The sequence below is a fragment of the Eublepharis macularius genome, chromosome 5, assembly GCF_028583425.1.
Source record: "Eublepharis macularius isolate TG4126 chromosome 5, MPM_Emac_v1.0, whole genome shotgun sequence".
NCBI classification, from domain to species: domain Eukaryota; kingdom Metazoa; phylum Chordata; class Lepidosauria; order Squamata; family Eublepharidae; genus Eublepharis; species Eublepharis macularius.
In genome coordinates this window covers 86,206,904-86,233,761 of record NC_072794.1, presented here as the reverse complement: position 1 = coordinate 86,233,761, position 26,858 = coordinate 86,206,904, and the positions used below count along the sequence as shown (strand labels likewise).

The window sequence follows — 26,858 nt, the reverse complement described above, 5'->3', positions numbered from 1 at the left end:
ACAGATAAAATGTATGCAATGCCCTGTGCTTAAGTAAGGTGAAGATTTGCAATTTTTTTGAGCCACAAGTCAGCATTTATTGGCAAGGGCATTTGAGAACTTGACCATGCTTGAAAAGCTGTGGAGGCAGGAAAACTATCCTGTAAGATTTAATTGGAGAAAGCAAAATCTCTATGACTGCTTTTTTTTTTAATGTGGATTTTTAATTGACATTCCGAAGTTAACTTTCTAGCTAATTGTGTATGGATCTTTTTAAATCTGTAATTGAATGCAATTTCTTGAAGTATTAAATACAGGCCCTTCTGTCTTTCTCTGTATCCTCCAATTCAGAACACTTCACTTTGCTTTTCCTCTGTGTGTGTGTGTGTGTGAGAGAGAGAGAGAAAATTTATGGCAACCTTATGAATTAATGACCTCCAAAACATCCTATCATTAACAGCCTTGCTCAAAATGGAGATTGAAGGCTGCGGCTTCCTTTATTGAGACAAGCCATCTCATTTTGGGTCTTCCTCTTTGCTTACTGCCTTCCACCTTCAAAGGGGCTGCAAACCAGTATCTTCTCTTGCAATTTTTTGGGCATTTGAGTTTGGTTTGAACCAGTCTATGCAGAAAAGCTACTGAGGCTACTGTACTGTTGGCTGTAGAAATACAGCTCTCGTTGGTAAAGTGGGCTAGAAATGGACAGTACTGAGCTCAAGTGACATTAGATCCAGAGGAGTTCGCCATGTTAGTCTGTAGTAGCAAAATAGAAAAGAGTCCAGTAGCACCTTTAAGACTAACCAACTGCAGCATAAGCTTTCGAGAACCACCGTTCTCTTCGTCAGATGCAAGTGACATTAGTAGCTGTTTAAAGGCTCCTTTGGCTCAGTTAACAAACGATGACTGTAATGGAGGTTCTTTCTGTATGAACTGTGTACTACATCCCGCTCATTTCTTGAGGATCCCAGGCCCTCCTGAGCGTCTTTTCAAGGTTGCAGGATGAACTCTTTCCATTCATCATTCATAGAATCTTAAGATTCTGAAAGCCAGACTGGGTGAAACATTGGAAATTGGATCCATGGTTGCATATCCTATCTCTGCCAGATTTGTTTTTAAAACAGCCACAAGGATGCTGTGGGAGGGTTGAATTAGGTTCCGATTGAGGTATTTACATTGAGAGAAATGACATAGAGGGAAAGGGTTAACATACAACCCGTGTTCCGTTTCAGCTTTTTCTTCACTCTCGGAGTCAGTGTGGCGTACTATCATATTGAAGGTAGCACTAAGAAGGCTGAAGTTCATGCTGCCATGAATTTCACATCAAGTCACTCTCTTTTTGTCTAATCTACCTCACAAGATTGCTATGAGAATAAAATAGAGTAGTGATTGTAAGCTGCCCTGAGAGACGCAATTTTGGATTCAGTCTCTAATGGCTTATCTAGTATGGCCATTTCTTAAAGCCAGAATGTTTAAAACAGGGCTCCCCAATCTTTTTGAGCCTGTGGGCACATCTGGAATTCTGATACAATGTGGTGGGTGCAGCTACAAATTGGCTGCCACAAAATGGCTGCCACAGGAGGCAGAGCCAACCACAAAATGGCTACCATACCTGACCTTCAGTCATGCAATGAAGATCGTTGTGCTGAGATGGTAGCTTCTGGCAAAGCAATGTTTTTAATCAGTTCAACAGCCCATAGGCCATATACTATAAAAACAAAATTTAAGAATTGAAAATCACAGTGAAACAAAAGTTTACCATGTACATAATGCTACTCAGAAGTAACCTTAATCTTAAATTGTTAGGGATGGCCAAGTACTTCAGTAGCCAGTTCCTAAGAAATCTTACCCTGGCTGTTGTATACTTTGGACAGTAGAAAAAGATATGGGACAATGAATCCACCACTGCCAAAGGACAGTCACAGAAGTGCTGATCTGGAGATGTCTTAATGAAATGGCCCTTCGTCTGGGCTGTTGGCAGTACATTGCAACGTGCAATCATGTAAGACTGCCTCAATTTTGGAACTGCTAGCATATTAAGATAGTGAGGCAGATCAAGCTGGGTAGAGTACTTAATTCCCAAATGCAGTGTGGTGCGTTTTTGCTGCACAACCAATCAAATTTCTAATAACCTGTCAGAAGCCCTGCTGAGCAAAAGCCCCACCTGGCCCCACCCACTTTCTAAAAACACTTGGTGGGAATTACATTGGGGATCCCTGGCTTAAAGTAATATGTTTTGATACTTACAGATAAGAAAGCAGACTGCACAATTACAATGTCTGATGCTGATTTGTTAGCTATGATGACCGGCAAGATGAATCCACAAACAGTAAGTAAAACAAAAGAAGTAATTTTACAGCAGTGAAATAATGTTCCCTTCAAATTTTTTTTGGACTATAGAGTTGATAGCTGTTTATTAGTTCCGTTGAACCTGCTCACATCAGAAGAACTAAAGATGACAAATGCAAGCTACTTTTGCTAAGGAAATTTTCCTTTTTGGAGTCACTTTTATTATATAACTTTTTTATAACATTGTACTGAAGAAACAAAAGCAAAGCTCCTCAGCAATCAGTAATCACTCTGAGACAATTCAACATGATTTTTGAGATATGTAAGTAGTAGACTGTACAAAATGGCAAATGCACAGTGAAAAAAGCAATCTGCAAAACTATTTATAAATAGTACCTCATAGCCTACAAAATGATATGTATTTCTTATAGAAATGTTTGTTATATTCTTGGATTTTATATACTTGGATGCTTTTTATAGGAAGCAGTCTGAAACGTATTCACTTTTGTGACAACCTTCTTAATTAATTTTGGTTTCATCATGGAGGAGATAGTTTAAAAGGATGACTGTTCAGTCTGAAACAAAAGTATTAACCCAAAAACCCTAATTCCATTCCCTTGTTATTTCATCTAGGCTTTCTTTCAAGGCAAATTGAAGATTTCTGGGAATATGGGCATGGCCATGAAGCTACAGAACCTGCAGCTTCAAGCAGGCAAAGCTAAACTTTGAACCACTGTGATCTTCAGGATTTGATGAAGACTTTAAAATAGTTTCTTAAAAGCTAGGCAGGAACTAGGCGTTGAAATTAACATGGTACAGGTTTTTTGAACACACGTGAACAACTAGTTTTCCTGAATCATCTGTTTTAATGGAGATTTTGGCACTGCTTCCATGAATCAGTCTAAACTATTGCGAAATGGTTGGGATCGCCTAGGACTGTTTATAATGGTTAAGATCAGCATGATGTGTCCTGATTTCAGTACAACTGGAATAGTTTAATCAATTCTAAAACAAGTGATTGATCAGTGCAGTCCTTTTTTTTAATCTTTAAAGTAAAAGAACATTGAGAAAAGATAGTGTACCTTGTTTCTCTTATATATTTCCTTATTTCATGTTTTGAAACTCTTATAGCTGTTCAAGAAAATATTATTTACTGAGGCTGAGATCTAGAGAGTTACTTTTAGGCAACCCTAAGATTTCATGTAGCAGATCAGAAACTAACTACATCAGAAACTGTTTTTGAAAGTCCCCTCCATTTCAAAAATAGTTTCTTACCTTTGCATGGATGGAGGTGGTGTGCTGGGGAGAGTTCTCTTGGGCACATAGAACCAACTAGCTGTGCAATTCTTTGAATCCCAACCATTTTCTTCCTGAATTAACAGTTAAATCTGTTCCTTCTGATCATATTGGAAATAAATATCTGTACACTGAAATTAAAGAACAGAGCAAAGAAATGATATTGCTTATTCCCTAAAATTAAGTTTATAAGATTAAAGAGTAATGCTTTTAAAATTTTATTGGTTTAATTATGCTATATAGAGAGTCTGGAATTTGATTTAGCTCTATTCTTATCTAATATGCTTTTAAACTAATTTCATGTTAAGAAAATATACACTGATTGGAAATTTAATAGTAAATTAAAATGATTCTTCAGTTTGGTATGGGTTTTTTCATCATTTTATTTAGCTAAAAGTAAGAGTTTATAGAAGTTGCATGTTTTAGTATTATCAGATACCATTAATAAGCATATAGCATACAGCTCTACAGAGACTGCTCATCTATATACTAAATTACAAAGTGGTTCTTTAGATAAAGAAGACTTCTGCATGACAATTTGTGGTGTGTTCTGTTCAAATATGGAACTGCAACATGGGCCAGTAAATTAACTTTTCCTTCTGTACCAAGTCACAGCCAAGGGGAAGTCAAATGTCTCATAAATGTTGTTCTGCATGTGTCTTTAGAATCCAACAGCATTTCTACATTTATTCTTAATCCTTCTGCCAAAAACTTTTCCCTGCTGCTACTCTGACAGGTGTAGTACATGAAAGATCGTTCTCAATTGCCTTTCTTTTATAGAATTAAAAACATCTTGGAAGAGATGCATACTTGATTGTGTACTTGATAGCAGTTTATATATTACATTAAATTAGAAACGGATGTGCAGATGTATTCAAATGGAGCACGTAAGCAACTAAAAGTACATTCTTACACACAGTTACTCCAATCTAGTCCACTGAAATTATGTAAAATAATCATGGTTTTTACACCTCATTTAGTCACTTCAGTTTAAATAGCTGAGTACAAAATACATGCATAGCATGTCTTAAAATATCTTAAAACAGCAGTGTTCCTTTTTAAAAAAATACGAAGTAGGGACTGGGGATTGAGAGAGGCTCCACTTCTGTACATTGACTACGTAAACAAAGTGTTGATTATCTCGCTGTCAGCAGAAGTTGACACAGTGGGTCCTGCTCCACACACACACCCAGCAATCTGTTGCTTTTCTTGAAACTCCTACCTGAAGGTAAGGGAAGGACCTTTTTGAACTCAGTGCAACACAGTATTGTGGGGAGGTGGCAATAAGAAGAGGGGAGTGTGCAAAAATCACTGCCTCTTCCATTTTCTGCTGGCAGCTTACACCTGACTCCTGTCTAAGGTGGATACCTAAAACTAAGGTACCAAATTGTCATTTAAGTCCTTTAAAATGTGTATCCTATGTTATACTTAACAGAAAAACGGTATCGGCTTTGTCTTGGCAAAACATGGTGGAAGAGTTCTAACTGATGCAAGTCACTGTATTTGATGCTGTAATCAACTTAATGTCATTGTCAGTAAGTGCTGAACATCACATGTAAATCACCCCTAAGGAAACTGATTTAATTTTATTAATAGGCAAACAGGCTGCAACATCATTAATTCTGTGTGTAAGTAATTCATGCCAAGTTCCAGGCAGACTTTCATTCTACAAATGGCAATGAAGGGCACATGCACAGATCAGACTTGTAACTGTAACAAAACAGTTACATTTAGCAGAGTAGTAGAAAACGATGGCCAAAGAATTTAGCAGTCCTACCCCATGCACATTTAGTCAGATGTGAACTCCTATGGCATTGAATGGATCTTAAAGGTAAGTGTGCATAGGACTGCAACCCTTAATCATTATGGAACTGGCAAATGGCAGCTCATTCTTTTGAGATTCCTGTCAGGTTTAGGATGGAGGAGAATAAAAAAGCCTAAGGTGAGGCACTCTTTCAATCTTTCAGCTATGCAGTCAGATTGAAAGAGTGCCTCACCTCAAGAATTGCAGCAGAAAAAGTGTGAGAGCTTACCACATAAGCAAGACAAATTCTTGTGGACTGGCTTAGTAATGGCATTTTTCTCATCACGCAGACAAAATAAAAAAGATCAAAGGTCCAGCTTCTTTCAATATATAGCAGCCAATATTTGAGGGTAATTGCTTTGAGGGGGAGATTCCCCCCCCCCCAGTTAATATAAAGTGCCAGTTTGAATGTCAATAGTCATGCATCTGAAGCAAGTAAGATTCCCACATGTGGTTGACAAACACTAAAACAAAACGTGTGGTATGGAACCCGGTTGGATAGTGCTTGCAAAGAAGATACAGTTCTGCAGGCAGTGCTGTATCTTATTCTATCTCAGTGGAGTCTTAATTCTTTTGCAAAATGACATCTTTAATATATTATGCACATTTAGCTTTGACTGTGTTTCAGCTTGGTAATACTTTACAATGTATTAGAAAGACCAACTATAGTAAAAGCTAAACAATTGGCCTCAAATGCTCATGGTTGAATTCTTCAAATGAGCTCTGTGTGTGTGTTTTAAATTTACACTGGAGCAATTTATGTAAAATTGTCCATTAATGCCACTTCATACATTATGGGAGAGAGTGATTCCTGCTTGTCTGTAACACATCTGCAATGTACCTTATAGTGTGTGAAGGGAAGCAGTCTGTCTTAAATTACTTGCTATTAAGTGTGCGTCTAGGACATTAGCAATTTACAGATCCCAGCATGGTGGTTTGTGTTGTACAATCTTCCACATATTGTGTTGGTCGCAATTGATACAGGGGGGGAAAATAGAGGTTCATTATGTCCTAAAAATGTATGAAGTAGTCTTCATTTATTTACTTGTGTACTAGGTAGGTTTTCTGTGGCCTTCTCAAATAATAGCCAGGCATGGGAGGGGCTGTATAGGAAAGATGCTATATAAAATATAAATAAAGGAATGTCTTGGAATGGTCTTTATGCCTTTAAGGTCTAGGTTCCCAGACACAGAACCTGCCAGAGGTTGCAAAACACCGGGGTGGGGTGGGGTGGGGGGTATTTTGATAGTGATTCATGGTTGCTAGAAGATAAACAGCAGCTGGAAATAACTTCTCTAGGAAGCTTACACATTCTCTATAAAGCTTTCAAATGGCAACCATGGAAACCAACCCTGTTACATCATCATTTCTCCCTCATCCTCCTGCAACTTCATAGAGCCTGTCCACCCACACTGAGAAGGTAGCATCTTTACCTTCCCAGCATTAGACTGGGCAGCAGTAAGCCCTTTTCTCTCCCTGGTGCCTGTTCCAGTCAGTCTCATTCCCTTCTTCCTGTAACCACCTAAACATAACTCCAAAGCAAGTATTTCTTGTCCATGCCTTTTGGGAGATGTCTTGCAATCTCCGTTCATCTGCCCCCAGATGGTAGTTTGGCTTGATTTAAGTGGGTCATTAGCCCTGTTCAGCAGTCTGTACAGTGTACATTTGGTTGTTCTTTATATGTGCGTTGAGTAATTCTCATGTTACAGTCAACACAGATTCAGTTGGCTACAAATTGGGTTACTGACCTCCAGGTCAGAGATCAGTTCCCCTGAAGAAAATGGCTGGTTTGGAGGGTGAATTCTATGACATTATACCCTGCTGAGATCCCTCCCCAGGTTCTACCCCAAAATCTCCATGAATTTCCCAATTTGGAGTTAACAACCCTAGCTACAAACCTCACATTCATTCAGCTACTGTTCCCCAATTTCATTTGTAAAGTGACTTATTGCTGGCTCTTTCTTATGAACTGATGTTCACATGTACAGACAGGATGTATGTGTGATCACTGTAACATTTCAATACAGCTGCTGGCTGAGGAAAAAACACTCACCTATGGAACTTGGAGCTCACAGAGGGTATTGCTTATGCAAGGCTGCTTCTTGTGAAAACTTCTCCAGATGAATGCTTTTGTTTCAGCCAAAAACAAAATCCATGTAATGTTATTAAAAACAACAAAAATGACTCAAAACAGAGCCCTATAGAACTGGATGTTATAAAAGCGGGGTGGGTCAGGCCATGTCCTTAATGGCCCTTTGTCTCTCCCTGAAAACCATACAGACTTAGGAGATGCTGGGGCTCAGGGTGGAATTAATATCAGACGTTCCTGAGACAACAGTGAATGTCAAAACCAGTGGTGAATTAAAAAGAAACTAATAACTCATTTGTATCAAAACTGTCTTTTATTTCATCCTTTTGCCATGAAGCTTGCTGAGACTTCAGATTACTTGGCTTTACTGCTAGAATGTAGTTTCTTGTTCCTAGAGCGGCTAACACCAGCTCACAGTTCTCTCCCAAGAGGTAGTATCCCACTTCAAACACAAGTGTTATGTGCACTCTGCTTATTTGAGCACTGAGAACTTCCAGGGGGCCATACTTACCCAGGCTGGTTCCCTTTGGAGGAGAGATCACTAAGAACTTGCTGTGATTTTATAGTATTAGTTTTATTTTAAAAAATATGAAGGTGGAGCACAGGAACTCCTACAGGATAGCAGACCTGCTATACCCCACATGAGATCCCCACAAAGTGAGATCCTGCACCCCCAAGGTACTTCAACCACCTACCTTCAAAGACTGTTTCTCTCTCTGTCTCTTCCAGCCTCTTTCTTTTCACATATACGCACCTGCCCACAGCGGAGTGGGGAGGCATCTCCTTTCAGTCTCTAAGAGGCTGCATACCTGAGCTACTCAAGCCCACTGAGTGGAACGTATTCAATTGTAAAGAAAGACATTACTGTTCCTTTGTCATTTAGAATAGATTGAGCCACAGTAATCAAAACCCAAAATTGTTACAATATAATCCAGGCTAAGTTTCATTTCATTTGTTCGCTACAAAGAATAAGGTATCATAATGCAAAAATAACCAAACAGGAGAAAAGAAGGGTGGCGTTTCTAAACACAGAGCAGATTTCCCCCTCCCCATCTTCCTGTAGCTTTAGGCTATGACCCTCAGGCTAAGGGCCTTCTGATTTGTACTCAAGGGTTTGCATCCCTGCTGCTGTAGCATAGTGGTTAAGTGGTTGGCCCGTGAATTAGGACCTTGCCGGTACAAATCCCACTGCTATCATGAGCTCTGGTGGTGGCCTTGGGTAAGCTGCTCCTCTTAGTGTCTCTCTACACAAGATGCCTCAGTGCATGTTTGTCAAGTGTAGGGAGATGCAATGTTAGCTGGGAAGTGTAGTTATAAAGACAGAGCTGGTGAAGATCGCTCATCAGAGGGTTTATTAATTTCATCTTTGTCTGCCTGAAGGCTCTATCAGTTTCACCTCTCCAGTCTAAAACCGTGTGGGATCACAACCAGAGGGACAGGTCATGAGTTTATCCCATGTGCATTCCTAAGATTCTTTCGGGGGGGGGAGTTTATTGATGAGAGGGAGGTTTCAGTGGTCAGGTCCCTGCCTTAAGCAGTTGGAATCGGGGGGAGCCATCTCTACTCAGAGCTGTGCTGGAGCCTATTAAAGGACGTTAAGCTTTCCACTCCTCACTTCTTGGTGTTAGAAGAGAATAATTAATTTAAGAACTAAGAGATTTTCTCCAAGACAATGAGATAACATCCTTTGGCGAGAGAGCATTTTTTCAGGAGGCTACAAAAAGATGCTTGAATAAATCTTTTTCCAACTTCTTGGAAAATTTATGGACCTCGAAAGTAAAAAGTCTAAATATTGAATTCTTCTTCAAAGATTTATAAATGTGGATTTGGACATTTCTGGGGGAAAGTGTGTTTGGGATTAAAAATACTGCTCATTTTTTTAAAAAAGTGAAGTAATGGAATTTCTGTTGTTTTGACTAAAGAAGATAAGAGATGCTGGAAGATTTGACCTTGAGCTCTCTGAATGTTTACTTTGGTTGCTATGGTAACAGGACTAACGGGTTAAATTAAGAGCAGAAGAGATATGGTTGCTATAGCGAAAGAGAGAAACTTCCTGGCTAGGGACTTTTAGACACATGCTGCCACCTTTGGGCACCTTCTGGCAATGACAAAATATTTATAAATTATGATTACCACAAAAAAGACTGCAAGTGGATCTCTAGATTTTCTGGAAATGGAAGTTTTGGAAATATTTCTAGCAAGTGGCTGATAAGATGAATGAGTTGGGGAAGAACTTGGGGGCAAAATGGACTCTCTTGAGAAACGAATAGATGAAAGGATTGTTGCACTAAGAGATCAAATGACAGAGCAAGTTCAAGAATTAGACCAATCTATGAAACAAGTTTCTGCAGAAGTGAACCAATTCAATGAGAAGGTCAAAGTAATAGAGACCAAAGTAGATTCTCATGACATACAGATAGAAAAACAATTGGATAATTTTGCTCTGTCAGAAATGTGAGAAAAAGAATTTGCTTTGAGGTTTAGATCCATTCCAGAAGAAGAAGGTGAGGACATCGAAGACAAAATGACTACAGCCTAAGCAGAGTATTTGGGTTGGGATAAGGAAGCAATGCAAATGGAAATTGACAAAGTATACAGAATTAACTCTAAATTTGCTAAAACAAGGAAGGTCCCAAGGGATGTACTGGTCTATTTTCTAAGAAGAAGGGTGAAGGAGCAAATTTTACAACAGCATTATAACACAAAATTAACAATTGGTGGTACCCAGATTATTGTTCTAAAAGAAATTCCTATTCGATTTTTGTGCAAACAAAAGGATTACAGCTTCCTGACAGAAAATTAAAACAGAAAAATATTGCTTTTTGATGGAATACTCCAGAGGGTGTGATTTTTACATTTGAAAGACAAAGATTTAGGCTGAACTTGGTGCATAAAGCCAGAGATTTTATGCACTGAATACAGAAATTTGGATGACACTTTGACAAAAAGTTCAACAGAAGCATCAACAGGGCAACAACTGGAGCAGAGCAAGGAGGAGGAAATGGGGGCTTGTATTTAATTCCATTTTTACTATTTTCCCATACATATCCTTTTGATTTTTTCTCCCATTTTATTAGCTTTAAACATCTGATGGCTTTATGGATTACAAAAGCTTTAACATGAAACATTAATGGGGCAGATTCAGCCCCAAAACTGAAGAAAATATTTCACTGTTTGAAGAACCTAAAACATGATATGATTTGTTTGCAAGAAATCCATATTAGAACGTAAGATATAAAATTTCTAACCTATTAAGTACTGGGTGAAGAATAGCAGCAGATTCTAAAAAGTAGAATGGAATTGTTTTGTATATCAGACCACACTCATACTGAGCAATGAGCATGGAAAATATACGGCAGTAGAAATTGACTTACAGGAGTCAAAAATGTTGGTGGTGGGTCTCTATGCTCTGAATGAGAAAAAAGTTGGATTTTACAAAAAAAAATGGGGACTGTTTAACAGAGTTAGCATATGAAAATTGTTGCCTGATGGGGGGCTGGAACAGAGTGATTGACCCGAAGATAGATAGGTGCTCTGAGAAACACATTAAGACTCTCTAGTGTAAATTGCCCAAAACTTTTTTTGATTTAATGGACAATTTGGGTTTGATTGATTTGTGGAGACAGAAAAATGGTAATGCAAGAGAGTATAATTTTTTTCAGAAAGACATAGATCTTTTTAAGAATAGATATGATTTTGACATCAACGGACATCACTATTAGGGTAATTAAAATAGAGGTCTTACCCAAGACTTTTTCAGATCATAATCCTGTAGCTATGGCTTAGGTGGAGATTAAATGAAGCTGTGTTACAAAATGAAGGGATTATTAAAGACTGTAAAAATATACTAAAAGACTTTTTTTGAATTAAATATAAATAGAGGTACAGACATGAGAGTGGTCTGGGATGCAAATAAAGCCTTTATTAGAGGTTATTTAATCCAACATAATGGTCAACTGAAGAAAAAGAATCAAGAAAAAAAGCAACATATTCTGGAGGCGATAGAGAGTAAAGAGGAAGAATTAAAGAGAGCTCTTGGATATACAAACATTTTGCAACATATTAAGATCTTACAACAACTATCAATGTTAATATCAAGAGAAATGGAAATAAAATTGAATTATGCCAAACAAAGAACATTTGAGTATGCAAAAAAGCTGGGGAAATGGTTGGTATACAAACTGGGAAAGGAGAGAGAAAAGAGAATGATATTGAAAATACAAGAGGCAGACACGATATTAACAGGTACTTCAGATATACAAAAGGCATTCTATTGATATTATGCAAATTTATATAAGAATTGTGACGCATCACTGGAGAAAATAGATGAATATATTAATAACCAGAAGTTACCTAAGATTACGGAACAACAAATTATGAATGGACCTATAAAAGTAAGAGAAGTAGGAGATGCTATAAAAAAGAGTTAAGTTGGGAAAAGTGCCGGGACCAGATGGACTCCCAAGTAGTTACTATAAGTGTTTTGAGAATGAACTTTTGCAGCCTTTACAAAAGATGATGAACACTATCTTAGAGGGAGATAAAATGCCTGAGACGTGGAAGGAAGCCAACATAACACTTATACCAAAAGATGGACAAGACCAGACATTGACAAGAAACTATAGGCCAATATCATTATTAAATAATGACTATAAGCTGTTCGCAGCGATATTGGTTGGAAGACTTACAAATATTCTACAGGACATTATTCATGAAGACCAAAGTGGATTTCTTCCTAAGAGACAATATAAGAATAGTATTGTATATTCTAGAGTACCTGGAAAAACATAATAAAAGACAAACGACTTTGATCTTCTTAGACTCCGAGAAGGCCCTTGAAAATTTAAATTGGAAATTTCTGTTTAAGATCTTGGAAGATATGGAGTTTTGGAAACAATTTTATAAAATGGACCAAATCGATTTATACATCCCAGTCAGCACGGATAGTCGTTAATAGGGAGTTAACTAAACCATGTGGAATACGAAGAGGTAGAAGACAAGGTTGCCCATTGTCATCCTTGTTATTTAGATTGATGCTTAAAGTCCTGAACAGGGACATAAGACAAGATGAGAGAATTGGAGGTTTAAAGATGAAACAGGAGACTTACAAGTTAAGAGCCTTTGCGGATGATCTGGTGCTGATTTTGGAGGACCCCTTAAAGGGAACTGAAACCTTAATGTCAAAACTGAAAGAATTTGGTGTAGTGGCTGGTTTTAAGGTTAATAAGCAGAAGACTAAAGTGTTTACTAAAAATATGAAAATACAGGATCAAATTAAATTGGAGAGCAAAATAGGGTTTAAAATTGAGAAAAAGATTAAATACTTGGGTATTACTTTGTCAAATATGAACTGTATGTTATTCCAAAATAATTATATTAAAACTTGGAATGAAATTAAAAGGGATATGTTAAGGTGGGGTAACATTCAATTATCATTGTTGGGAAGAATAGCTACTATTAAAATGAATCTTTTACCTAGAATGTTATTCCTATTTCAGTCAATTCTAGTATTGACAACTGAAGCACCATTTAAGCAATGGCAGAAGGATATATCGAGATTTATATGGCAAGGCAAAAAACCAAGGGTTAAATTTAACGTTCTACAGGATGCAAAGGAAAGAGGAAGTTTGGGTCTACCAGATTTGAGACTATATTTTGCAGCTAACTGTCTGGTTTGGATGAAGGAATGGATTTTGTTAAAAAATAGAAGACTATTGGACTTTGAAGGGCACAGCTTAAGATTTGGGTGGCATGGGTATCTATGACAAACCTAAGGTCAATGCAGAGTTTAATAATCATTATGTAAGACATGCCATTTTGAGAATATGGAATAAATACAAACTTAGGTTTTGTTCGAAAATTCCTCTCTGGTTATCATCGCAAGAAGCTCATTTTAGAAGGGAAATGGTGAGTCCAATTAAATATTTAACTTATCATGACCTGTTGGAATTTTCTAAAGGTCAAGTTAAAATTAAATCAAGAGAGGATTTAGCAGCAGAAGGGCATGTTTGCCAATAGTTTTCTTATATGCAAATCTCAGAGAGATTTAAACTTGACAAGAGACATTATGACTTTGAGCAATCTAAAACTGAATTTGATATTGCCCTCTTTACAAATGATGAACATGTTATTTCTAAAATGTACAAACTTTTGTTGAGGTTTGAGACAGAAGAAGAGCAAGTAAAAGAATGTATGATTAAATGGGCAAACAATTGTGGCTATGACATATTAATAGAGCAATGGGAAAATATGTGGACAAAGGGGTTGAAATTTACATTAAGCTCTAGTATTAAGGAAAATTTTTATAAGATGATTTATTGTTGGTATATCTCCTGAAAAATTGGCTAGAATGTACAAGGATGCTTCAAATCTATGTTGGAAATGTGCTAAACAAGAAGGGACGTTTTATCATATGTGGTGGACACTCTTTGCACATATGCAAAGAGTTTCTGGTTGTGGATAAAACCACTGATTCAGAATATTTTGAAGATTAAAATACAGTTGAAACCAGAGACTTTTTTGTTGGGAATGATGGACGGCCAGTTGGAAAGAAGTTTTGGAACTTTGTTTTTATATTTGATCATGGCAGCAAGAGTACTCTATGCACAAAAATGGAAAACTCCAACATTGCCTACAATGGAGAAATTGTGGAGTTTGTGTCAATTGCAAAACTTAGTTCACTGATTAGAGAAAAGACAGTTAGATTTTTGACTGAATGGAAACCATTTATAGACTTTTTACATGAAATAGATAATAATGATGATAACATCTGGATTTATGGATTAAGAATCATGAACAATAGCAAAAAGAGGGCTCTTATGTTTAACATCGAATAAGTGAGACTTTGAAAATGATGTATATTTGTTGCAGAGAAAATCGGAACTCGATTTGTAGTTTAGTTTTAATTTATTTTTCTTTCTCTTGTTATTTTATGTTTATATGTATTGTTAGTGTGTGTGCTTTTTTTAGAATATTGTGTTTATTTTTTATGTTTATTGTTTATAGCTTTTATATTACTGTTTATAGTTTAAAAAAGAAAAATTCTTCTCCAATTTCATCTTTCCTTCCTGAAAGCTATGTCAATTTCACCTCTCCAGTCTAAAATGGTGTGGGATCACAACCAGAGGGCAGTGAGGAATGGAAATGGGCTAGAATTGCCTTCCAGAGCCGGGATTGGTCCTGGAGAAGTTATAAAGGGCTGAAGTTTCACTTCTGGCATTTCACAGCCCCTATACACAGCCCAGTGTATAGAAAAGCCTTTGCCTTGCTGGCTATGTCTTTTTAAACTACCCTTCCTGGCTAAAATTGCATTTCCCAATATGTGTTCTTCATGTGTCAGATGTTTCATGTAGAGAGACTCTCAGCCCCAGCTCCACATCTGTATTGTGGGGATAATAACAAACCTGACTTTGTTTACCGATCTGAGTGGGATACTAATCTGTTTAGAAGAGTGGTATATAAGCACTATGTTATTTTCCCCTGGTCACACCCAGGTGTTGAGTATCTGCACATGAGACAGTCAAACAACCTACGAGTTTCAAGGTGGCAGTCATCTTCCCACAACCCGCCTACCTACTCAAGTAGTTGTGTGATGACAGGAAGCTGGGGAAAAGAATATGGCTTATAGTAAGAATGTGATAAGGGGAAAAGGGAAGCCCTCTTACTAAATCTTCAGTGTCCCTTTTGCCTTCTGCTTCTCATGGACAGCAGTGGACTATGTTTAAAAATTGCCACACACCCTGCCAGTCCCACAGACAGATGGCTGGTGTTATATTGGCAGGAGAGTACCAGAAGAGGTTGATTAAGGAATGCTTGGGTTCAACAAGTCTGAGAATAACTTTTAAAGTGAAGACCAAAGACTAAGGGCATTGTTTCCATGTCTTGTCTTCTTTGATATATGCTCCTGAAATTAAAAAAGAAGTATGAGCAGGTTTTTTATTTGAGTCCAGCTTTCTGTCCTTTCCCATAATCTGGTTTTAAAAAAGCAACATACCAGAAATAAAAAATATAAAAAGTTCTTTCATCCTCTGAAATCACAGCACTTTTCTGGGCCAGAAAAAGTACTGTTTTCTTATGGCATTGTTGTGTGTGGTCCTTGGGGTCACAAAGTGCAGACTGTAGAGGCTGAAGGTGGGGAGTGCAGAATAAAACTTAGACCCAAATCATTTTGTATAAAGCAGCCAGTTTATTCAGTTCAAGTGCACACTTCCTTCATTGGCTTCTGGGAATAGCTCATGGTCCAAAAGTGGCTCTGTTCCAAGGAAAGGAAGCCAAGATGGGGTGCAGGGGAAGGAGGAAACAGCAGCATTTTAGATTCACATGTTCTAGTGGAACTGAAAAGGACCTGGAGAATTTTTGATGCCCAGCAAGTACACCAGGGAAGAGGTCGCCTGCTTATTTCTTACAGGTACCATATAGGTCACTACAGGGGCATTTATGTAAACTGTGACTTCTTTAGTGCATGCCATTCTTACCAAAGTAATTCACTCCTAATTAAAAAAAAATACTCTCCTCTTTAGGACATTTGGAAATGATGGTCTGACAAGAGCTAATCAAGTTGCACCTGGGAAGTTCAGCATTTACCTGAAAAAGAACATGAAGATGGCATATACATTAGTGATTACTCCATGCCATCAAAACAATGCTGAAAGAAGTAGAAGGAATGTTCAGCTCTTGAGTGGAATTTCAGCTTGCCTGAAGTTTTTCTGGTGCATCATAAAGACCTTTTGGCGAGCTGAAAAAGCATGAGAAAAGGCGGGAATTCAGAAAAGCCAAGGAAATCTCATAGGAAGGTAACTAAAATTGGCATCCAGGAATTTGTAGGCAAAATTAAACGGTGCATGTGGGAGGACTATCAGCCACACTGCTGCATCAGCAGAGTATCGGTTACTGTACTCTTTCATATTCCTTGTTCTCATAGACTATGCAAATCAAAATGACTGGAAGTTATTTGCCCAAGCTATTAACTTCATAACTTTTTTACTTTTCTCTCTCTCCCCCATCCCCCTATCCCTTCCACTCTGTTCACTTACATTTTCCCATATGGTGACTTTGGAAAATTCCTCTCTGCATAGGAAAGGACAGGAAATTCTCTTTGGGAGAGAGGGTTGCCTACTTCTCACTCACCCCCCCCCCTTCTAGTTTTGCTGATCACATCTGGAAAGGATCTGACTTGGGAAAGGGGGAAAGTGTTTGGTGCCGGGAGTGTGTAATTGACATGGCGTGAGCCAAGGGAACTTTGGGGCGGGGGGGGGGGGGGACAAAGGAAACATTTTTCTCCAGATATTTTCATCTCTATCAACTAAGCAGAGGTGAGTTTGTTTCAGCAGTTTTATTCTCTAATAGTATGATAGTTGAAGGACAGTGAACAGCTGCTTTGATTTTAGCTGTGGCAGTTTGAAAACTCATTATGCACACACACAGAAATCCATAACCTGCTCATGCTGCACAAAAAAAATGTAAGCTATTTTACTGTCCTGAAATAAAGAAAGCTGTAGGCATTGGAATCATTATCTATAGCCTGTGCATGTTTAATTGTCTTTTCTGGATAAATATTTTTGGCAATTTTTGAAAGGTCCAGATTCTGCTAAGCATGGAACTTAATTGTTCTCATGGTGCTGGGGATTCAGGGATTGGCAGTCTGAGGCTGCTGTTTTGGACCCTGAAACAAAACCAAAACATTGTTGCTGCTTACAACAGAAGAAATCTTATACGTTTCTCCTACTTAGTTGGGTGTCTCAGGATCACAGCCAAATAGTAGGGGGATCTTTGTATAGACTTGAGGTGAGGCCAAAGTGAGACAACAGTTTTTAGAAGAGGCATTTTACGTGAGAGCTGGGATTAAAAGAAACCCAAAACCTTAAGATCTTGTTTGAACTGAAAAAGAATTATAAACTTCTGCCCAGTTTTACTATCTGCTCAGTTGAAGCAAACAGAAGGTTCTGTATCCTAAATATGTTTCTGTGATATTGGAGGACAAATAAAAAACTCCAGAGCAGGGAAAAGGCAGATTGATGTCAGTACCATATGAGTCTTGTTACTTTGCAAAATAATGGAATAGGTGAAAACCAAAACAAAACCCTGTCCCCATGTTTATCTTTATTCAGCCTTACAATTTATATGCTGACAAATTACATCTACTTTCACTGGAGATTATTCTATTTTGCAATGTCTATACCATACCTTCATCAGACATGGTAAGAAATATAAACCTTTAGACCTTTATAGACATTCAATTACAAAAACAAATAGGATCCATGCTGTATCTCAGATATGCAGCATGTTGGTGTTGCAGTTTTTGGAAGGGAGTTAACTCAAAGACGGATTTTGGACAACAAACAACTTCAGTGTGGTTTTGGAAACTGGAGCCAGCCTAAAATCTTATATTGCTCTTTGGAGAAAACACTTGTGATGTGGAGCACTGTCTGCTTCAAGAGGCCTGAGTTAACTGCCTTTCTCTGCCACGTACTGACTGTGTAGTTTGGAGTGAATCACAACAATATTAACGATTAGCAAAAAAATAAAAAATCGTACTCATGTCCCGTTCTGAAGCATATTCATTTCAATGGGACTGACTTAGCAAGTATGTCCAGAGTTCCAGCCTGATATTCAATTCTCATTTATACTGATAGCTTACTGGGTGACGTTGGGCCAGTCACTGTCCCTTAGCCTAATTTACCTCACCTTGTTGGGAGGAAAAAATGGAAGAGAGGAGAACAGTATTGTAAGTCCCCTTGGGTCCCTATTGGGGAGAAAAGCAAGGTATTAAAAAAAAAATTAGGAACGCTCATTTGAAAATGTGTCTTTTCCTCACATCTGACTCATAGTCACATGGTCTCCGTTAACATTCAGCTGGCAGCCAGGAAGCTTTCTTTGGAAAGTCTTGTTGACATTTAAATATATATTTATGTTATTTCAACTGAATTATGTGGCCTATGGGCATGTTTTTAATGTGCCTTGGGCTACACAGGAAAGGTAGGTTATGTATATTTTATTTAATAAATAATGGTGCAGAAGAGGGCACAGCTTGCCAAATTGCAGTGCTGCAGAGATAAGAAAAGCTACATCTGCCAAATTCCCTCTCTATACAACTACTAAAGCAGAGAAGCCCAGTCCTGTTTTGCATCAGGTTACCCTATCTGTAGTGAAAGGGAAGAAACTGAGCCTGTTTCTTCATTGAGATAAACCTGCATCTACGAAGCGTCAGCTGCCTCGCGAGATCATCTTCGATTTTTCATCTAAAAGGATCCGAGACACTATCCTATACAACTCATACAATGCGGATCTGGACTTTCTGGGTAATAAAGTCAAGATACTGAAGGACGTCCCATTTTTAGTTCGGAAAAGAAGATTTAAGTATAAAAAGCTCGCAGCTCTTCTGAGGGAACGTGGAATAAAGTACAAATGGCTATTTCCGGAAGGTATTTGGTTCAGTTACAAAGATCAAGCTTACAAGATAACATCAGAAGATCAACTAAGGGATTTTGAGGACAAAAATCAAGAATTTCAGCAAGACACCAAGCAAGAAGAAAAGGCGAAGTCTGAAGAGGGGGGGGGGAGGGAACAAGCACTGCGGCTGCAGTTGCTCAGAGAGAATTGCGTCCGAGGCCCAGGGGGGGGGAGGAAGACTTAATTTGAATTGTAATTTGTATTTTGCAAGGTCAACCACTCCATCAATATCATACAAAGTTTTAATTCTTTAATAATGGCAGTATGAAGGGAAAGCATTATGTGTAGTGTAGTGTTGTTATATGTTGCTGTTTTTTTTCTTTCCTTCCCCTGCCCCCTTTCTTTCCCTCTGTATTGTTAGTTAATATAGCTAATTAAAAAAAAAATCTTTAAAAAAAAAGAGATAAACCTGCATCTGAGAGGTTAAACCACTATGCTATTTAATGGTTGAGAGCAGTGCCTGAGGCCTGCTTTTAATATATTATATTAATTTTGTACTATATATTGTACTATATTTTTGTAGTATATTAATTTTGTACTATTGTGGAGGTTATGCCAAGTTTTAGTGTAAAAAAAGTTGGTGATCCCCAACTCATGGTATTTTCCCTTGGTTTCAGTGGAAATGTACTCAAAGTTCATCATCCAATTTCCTGTGTTATGGCTGTTGGTACTTGGCTCTAGCAGGATTCAAGGTCAGAAGGATGAAGACAGCAATGAGTTTCCAGAAAATTCATCTGAAATGCTCAACCCAGAAAGCAATTCCTTGGTTCCAGATTGCCCTAAAAAATGTAGCTGCCTTCCAGAAGGGATTGTGGATTGTGGAGGATTTTCTCTGAAAGAGTTTCCCATTGATGTACCAGAATTGACAAACCACCTTTCCTTGCAGGTAGAGTGAAACAAAATATAGACAACAAATTACTTGTTGCCTTAAGCCCACTGTTGCCTAGTAGTAGTAGTAGTAGCCAAATGATTTACAGTGCAATCATAAGAAGAGTTACCCCATTGAAATGCATAGCCAATGGCAGGCTTATCAAGACAGGCATTATATAAAATGTTCATTGACAATCTCTTTATAGAAGAAAAATGAGGCTTCCTAATGTAGTGCTCTACGCAAGATGTGCAGTTCTAAATCAGAGATGTGCAATTTTGGATTGATGGTCAAAGAAAGAAAGGAGATATGTAGAATGCTAATATATATTTTTAGACAAACATGGCACCATAGATTTAATTTTTTTCTTATGCTGCTATGTCTCAGCTTATATCCTGGTCCCGAGGATCCTGCTGGCTTTGTCCCTGAAGGTACTGAATTCAGCTTCCAAAAGCTGTCTCTTAGAATTAGCATCAAGAAAGACCCCACAGAAATATAGTTAGTTGCTCCCTTCCTTTTTGACCTAGTGATTTACTCAATAATATTGTTTGTTGATTGAGAGCACTGCATGGTTAACATGCAAGCAGCCCAACCACAGTCACACTAGCATCAAAGTTTACTCCTGTGCACTTATAAATTTCCCTTAGGGAACATTACACACTGCAAGAGAGCAGTGTGAGCTAAGACACTTCTAGTGTATTTTCCCCTCACACCCAAGGTGAACTATGATAAGTATAGACACAGAATTCTGTATTTTTTAAAAAATCTAACTTTATAATTTAAAACTCAAGTCCATTATGGCCTGGATCAAAAGAACTTCATAACTAGTTTGTGTTTAAAGGCCAAACTAAATGTGATATTTACCCAAATTCCCAATAGGGCCTGGCAGTAGAGCTGCCAGGTCCCCCAATGGGGGCAAGGGATCACTCGGTCCCAGCCTCTGACCCCTGCTGCCACTCACCTGAGCACGGTGATCAACAAAGGTAAGAGCTGGGTCTCCCCTCTCCAGCCAGGAAGGTAAGAGGACCTGGCAACCCTACCTGGCAGCCATATTCCAGTGGTAGCTCCCTGAAAAAGCACTGTAGGGGCACCATTTCAGGTTGGGAAAATAGCACAAGAGAAGTCCCTCCTTCCTGCACTGCAGACTCCTGACCAAAACTGGCTCCTTATGGTGCTGCTGAATATGGGGAACTTGCAGTTGACCACAAATGTCATTTGGCTCTAAGGGACCCAAAATATCACCTCTTCTCTGGCAAACCTCTCAATTTGTGATAGGATATGGGTAACTCCTGTTTGAAAGGAGTGGACAATGTACAAAGTTATATTTGGTATGCCCAACATTTGTGTACATTTACAGTAGCTCTTTTGATCCCACCCATGTGGCCTTGCCTAATTCTGTCTTGGGTTCTCTATTTATTGCAGTACAAGCAAAGGCTTTTGCCCCCAAAGCAGCTGTTGCAGCATCCTATACAAGATCAGTAGGGCAGGAAACTGAACACTGGGCCCTACAAGCTCACTCAAGAGATAAGCATTCTTGTCATTCACAGCAAGGTGAAGATTCTTGAAAGTGCCCTTTTGTTTTAACTGCAAGTCCTCTTAAATACTTTAGCTGCTGATCAATTTTCTCTCTTCTTCCAGAACAACCAGATAGAAGAAATTTTTCCAGAAGAGCTTGCACGTCTTTACAGTCTTGAAACTCTCAACTTACAAAACAACAGGCTCACTTCTAAAGGTAAGCTGAGAATGCCCAGGATAATGTCAGAGTACAGATAAAAAGCTGACACAGATGAGCTTATTATAGACAAAAGCCTATGTTCATTAAGCCTATGGGAAGGGGGGAGCAGGTTTGCATACTGCTTGTTGTGACCTACACACATTGATTTGAAGGTTAGAATAAATTTTACATCTGTGCAGGGATCCCAATTGCATGGAGAACTCTAGGAAATTGCATAGGAAAGAAAAGAGACTCCCCCATTCCATTCTTTTATTCTTCTCCTCCTGAATTCTGATTGAATTAGGAGTTTTTAAACTAATTTTGGAATTTAATCACGATCGCTTCCACATCTCCTTAATGAGATAGCCTGCTAATGGAACTTTGGCGGGTTATCTCACTCATTACATACATCATCGTCTCCCATGCGCGAGCAGATCATCATGATCCCGGGCTTTGAGCATTTTTTGTGAAGCTTGTTTTGTTCCGTTTTCATTTTTGATGCCGCTTTTTTCGTGCGATTATCTAACGTATAAATGCATCTGGAGGCTTTTTTGCATTTTTGAAGTGCCCTCCCACAAATCTCCAACCCCTCCTCTTGCTATTACCCCTCCCACACAAATGTCTGACTCGCATGTGCGATCATAAAAGTCCCCCACCCTTTTTTTTACTTTTTAAGATGGTCCTTGTGCTATTACGATGCAGTCTTGCCTAAATTTAGGAACAACATTGGGAACAGAATGCCATTTCTGATTTTATTTCAAACTAGCATTAAAGCCTGTTGTTTTGGAAAATATAACAGCTCCTAGCTGCGCTTCCCCCCACCCCCGCGCCTCTCCCCATGGCATCAGTCAAAAGAGGGATGGGGAAGAGAGCAGGGGTTCCCTCCTCCTCTGATCCCTCAGCCACCACTTGACTTGTGCCTGGCCCTCCCAAGACCCCACAGAAACTGTGGAGAGCACCACTGCTGTGGGACGTTGGGAGGGCCTCACCACCACACCCGCAGCCTGTGCTGAGCTCTTCCAGGCCTCTGGAGGCCCCAAGGAGGCCACTGAGAGGCAAACCATTTTGCCCCTCACTCGCTTCTTATCCCTGCGTACTGTGCCTCCGCAGGGATAAGGAGTGAGTGCTAGGGAACATGGTTTTCCTTTTATATAATAGGATATGAAATCGTGCGGTTGCGCTACTCTACTGTTCGCATATTTATTAAACACTTTTGCATTTTAAACCTTGGGAAATCAACAGTAGAGAATGAAGTACTACGCATGCCCAGTTTCTACCGATACTGAAAGACAGGACAACGATATAACACAATCCTGTATGCACAAAAAAAAAAAGGAAAGTTGGGTGGGACTGCACCAATGTCATTTGTGATGAGGTGCAGAAAGAACGTGATTTCTGTTTTGGGACCTTTTTTCCTTCCGCTATGAACACACACAAGAAACGCATGAGGACGCTGCGTATGGGAGGTGAGTTATGAAAGTGGGTTGGGAAGACTCAGCTTCGGAACAGAGAAGTTCCTTTTTTTTAAGGCTATGTGGAAGCGACCCATGTCATTTATTACACTTTTCTGTTCCTTCAGTTCATTCCTGTCTCCCCTCCACATATGATTGTGTAACCTCTATTGTATGGGTTCTATGGGACTAATTTAGGAAGGACACTTTCACACAATTTTAAGTTGAGAAATTTTTTCTTTTTCACCAAACCTTTTAACAGTTAGAACAATACCACTATTTTTTCTTTGCTTTAACCAAATCATAAGCACTACAAAAACAGAAACTTTCAGCCAACAACGTCTTTGGAAACCACTCAAGGTAAGCGAGTTCAACTTGTCGGATCCCACCAAGTGATAAAGTCCTTTGCCACAGTCCTTCCAATTATGAAGAAACTGAAATCCAGGCTTTTGTCCTCTTTGGGGGGAATTACAGCCCTGCAAGAACAATAAAATCCCAGTAATAACACCAACCAAACACAACACACATACACTACTTGTAGTCACTATTGTTCACACACAGCATTTCTGATTACTTTATTCAAAGTGATAAAAGCACATTAATTGTTATCAAGTTCCCCAGCAACCAGCTTCTTCCTCAGCTACCTGGCTCTAGCTATTGATTCTGCCTTACGAGGCTAAGCCAGTTAGCTCACAGGGGTTACATTTGCATCAAGATTCTTTTTGTGTGGCATATTACTTCATTACATTTGCTCCTGTTCAGTGGTAAACATTACACAAAAGGAATCTTGGTATGGCCATATTCTTTAACACATTAAGATTTCTTGTTTGAGGTGTTTAATCCATGTTCATATGCATATTGATAATGTGTGTGGGGTGTATGACTCAAAGAAGGAAAAGGAACAAATTATGCAAGCGCAGCATTCTGTAGAAAAACTTTGAAATGGAAAGGAGAACAAAGAACAATTCCAAATGTATCAGTTTCACTTTGGGGGAAAAAAAGAGGTAATCTGGAATTCCAAAATATGGGGAAAAATTTGGATGAAAGGAATTATAGAAGCTTCCCAAGATGCACAAACAATTATCAGGGGTCATTTCGTAGAAAAAGAGCTGGAGGATAACTCATTAGCATAAATCATTAGCATATGCCACGCCTCTTGCCATCACCAGAAGTGTGTAATTAGTATAACTGATTTGCATATGCCACACACCTCTGACATCACCTATTCTGGCTGTTTTGGACCCAATCCTGGCCATTCAGGGCCAAAATTGGGCCCAAAATGGCAAAAGGGGGCTGAAAATGGCTGAAAAGGGGTCCAAAATGGTCAGGATCAGGCCACTGATGAGAAGGCGAGTGATCCACCACCCATCAGAAGTCCGATCCGGGCTGTTTCGGCCTCAATCCCGGCCGAAAGGGGCCCAAAATGGCCGAGTCAGGTAGGCAGGGCTACCTGACATGTAACCTCTTTGGGGAACTACCGGAACTGCATTCCAGTGCGTTCCCCCTCGAAATGAGCCCTGACAATTATACATATTTAGGCTTAATTCAGGCCTTTAGCTGAATGTGTGACAGTCAGGAGCTGACATAGCACAAGCAATGTTGCTCCTCCATCCATAAGGTTCAGTGAATGTGAACACAACTAAAGACAATTGTGGGTCACTAATAGACATCGGCACGAACAGCATTACGAACGGAAAAAAAAACCTAACAGGCCACTCGGCTGCTTGCGAATGGGCTGTTCGTGATGCGCCATTCCAGCCAAACAGGTGGTCGGCGCAAGCCACGTTAATTGCGCTTGGCCACCATTCGGGAAGCCAGACACTCAGGCGCCTTCAATCAACTGCCTCAGCAATGGAGGGAGGGAGTGCCTGAACTCTGTCTGCACTCCCTCTGTCACTCCAGACACCCCAATCAAAGCCCAACTTAGTTTGATGGGCAGGTCTTCCTTCAAAGCGTGGAGCTGAAAATTGGTTACAATCGGTAACGTGGGAGCAGACAACAGGGGGGAGGGAGGGGGGAGGGGGGTGTTCTGTGGCCATGGGAACTCCAATCTCATCCCTGCAAATGCTGTTAGGCAGTTCTGACTGCCAACCACAGACCTTCTGCATTTCTCAATCAGACCTCTGCTTATAAAAGGGCACTGCGCTCCCAGTTCTGGATTTCACTTTCAGCAAGCACTGGAGTGGGAGAGAGCTGTTAATAGCATTTTGGGAGAGAGACAGGGAGAGTGCATTGGAGCTGGGATTTTTTCTGTGTGTGGTGGATGGCATACGGAGCTATCCCCTCTGCTTCCAGGGCTGCTGCCAGGCCCTGGGGCCAAGCTCAGTGGGCATCTCGGCTGAGGGCTCACCCTGACTATTATTATTATTAGTATCAGTGCCTGATCTGGTCAGGCTTCTGGGTATGCTGGGCTAGGGCTCTAGCCACAGCCTCTGGTTCCAGGGCTGCTGCCAGGCTCTGATACCAAGCTCTGTGGGCACCTCGGCTGAGGGCATAGGTGTAAACTATGGGGGGGCTGAGGGGCTCGAGTCCCCCCCCGGATTTGGCCAGGGGGGCTGAGCCCCCCCCAGGCAACTGGTGAACAACAGGGGGGCTGAGGGGCTCAAGCCCCCTTGAATTTGGTCAGGGGGGCAAGCAATGACAAACTCACATGAAGGACTCAGTTATAATGGTAGATGAAGCACAGGACTGTCCACCCCTCCTATTTATCATATTACAATTTCCATGATTCTTTGGGGCTTTGTTCCTGTTTTTTGCTCTTATGTATTTCTGTGTTTATTAAGAATTTATAATTTTAAAAAGGAGTTGCAGTTTATATAAACAACTTACAAATAAATGCTACAGAAAAATTAAAAATACTCTGATGGAAGATATATGATTTTGAAAATCAGGTTCCTGGAAGGCAAGATTTACACACTAGCAACAATATATGTGCCAAACAATGCAAGAGAAAGTTTTTATGAAAACGTTTTCCAATCCTTTTTCGATTTTCAAGCCGGTAGTGATCTTTGGCTATATGAATGGGGTAATGGATCTAAAAAAAATGATAGGTGAAAAAAACCAAAGAAGGCAAACTTCCCAAAAATGTGTTTAATTATATGGAAATGTTACAATTGGAAGATGCTTGGAAAATTACACAATTTTAAAGTTGAGAATGAGGAAATTGAAATTGTCCAAGATTTTCTATTCCTTGGCTCAATCATCAACCAAAAGGGAGACTACAATGAAGAAATCAGAAGAAGATTGAGACTTGGAAGAGCAGCTGTGAGGGAGCTAGAGAAGATCCCTAAAAATAAAGATGTCTCTCTGGGAACCGACATCAAGGTAATCCAAAACTGTGATATTCCCCATTACTATATATGGATCTGAAAGTTGGAGAATGAAGAAAACTGACAGGAAGAAAATGGATTAATTTGAAATGTGGTGCTGGAGGAGAGTTTTGCAGATACCATGGACAGCCAGAAAGACAAAAAGGTGGATACTAGATCAAATCAAGCCTGAATTCTCCCTAGAAGCTAAAATGACAAAACTGAGGCTATTGTACTTTGGTCACATCATGAGAAGATAAGACTCTCTGGAAAAGTTAACAATGCTAGGAAAGGTAGAAGGCAGTAGGAAAAGAGGAAGACCTAAAAGGAGATGGCTTGACTCAATAAAAGAAGCCACATCCTCCAGTTTGCAGGATCTGAGCAAGTCTGTTAATGATAGGACGTTTTGGAGGTTTTTCATTCATAGGGTCACAATAGGTTGGAAACAATTTGATGGCACATAACCACCACAACAAGATTTCGCTTCTAACGCTGTTCCTTTCTTCCAGTTTCAGAAGAGGAGAAACCAGAGAGTTAGAAAGATAGACAGGTCAGGGCATCTGTTTACTCCTTTACTGCCCTGAATTATCCTTTGATGTATAGATTGTTAATCTC

General features: G+C 39.4%; 2 protein-coding genes across 3 annotated transcripts in view; both read left to right on the top strand.

The window, feature by feature from the left end:
- Nucleotides 1-3,924, top strand: part of SCP2 (sterol carrier protein 2) — a 39,264-nt gene extending 35,340 nt beyond the window's left edge. For both annotated transcript variants that reach the window (XM_054981318.1, XM_054981319.1), the window contains exons 15-16: nt 2,226-2,305; nt 2,899-3,924. In XM_054981318.1, the coding sequence (XP_054837293.1) occupies nt 2,226-2,305; nt 2,899-2,994 (176 nt within the window). In that variant the 3' untranslated portion in view covers nt 2,995-3,924. The remainder of the gene's footprint in view (nt 1-2,225; nt 2,306-2,898) is intronic.
- A 12,801-nt stretch (nt 3,925-16,725) lies between these two features.
- PODN (podocan) overlaps nt 16,726-26,858 on the top strand; it is a 55,947-nt gene continuing 45,814 nt past the window's right edge. The window contains exons 1-3 of the mRNA XM_054981657.1: nt 16,726-16,765; nt 19,520-19,788; nt 21,409-21,502. Of these exons, the coding sequence (XP_054837632.1) occupies nt 19,525-19,788; nt 21,409-21,502 (358 nt within the window). The 5' untranslated portion in view covers nt 16,726-16,765; nt 19,520-19,524. The remainder of the gene's footprint in view (nt 16,766-19,519; nt 19,789-21,408; nt 21,503-26,858) is intronic.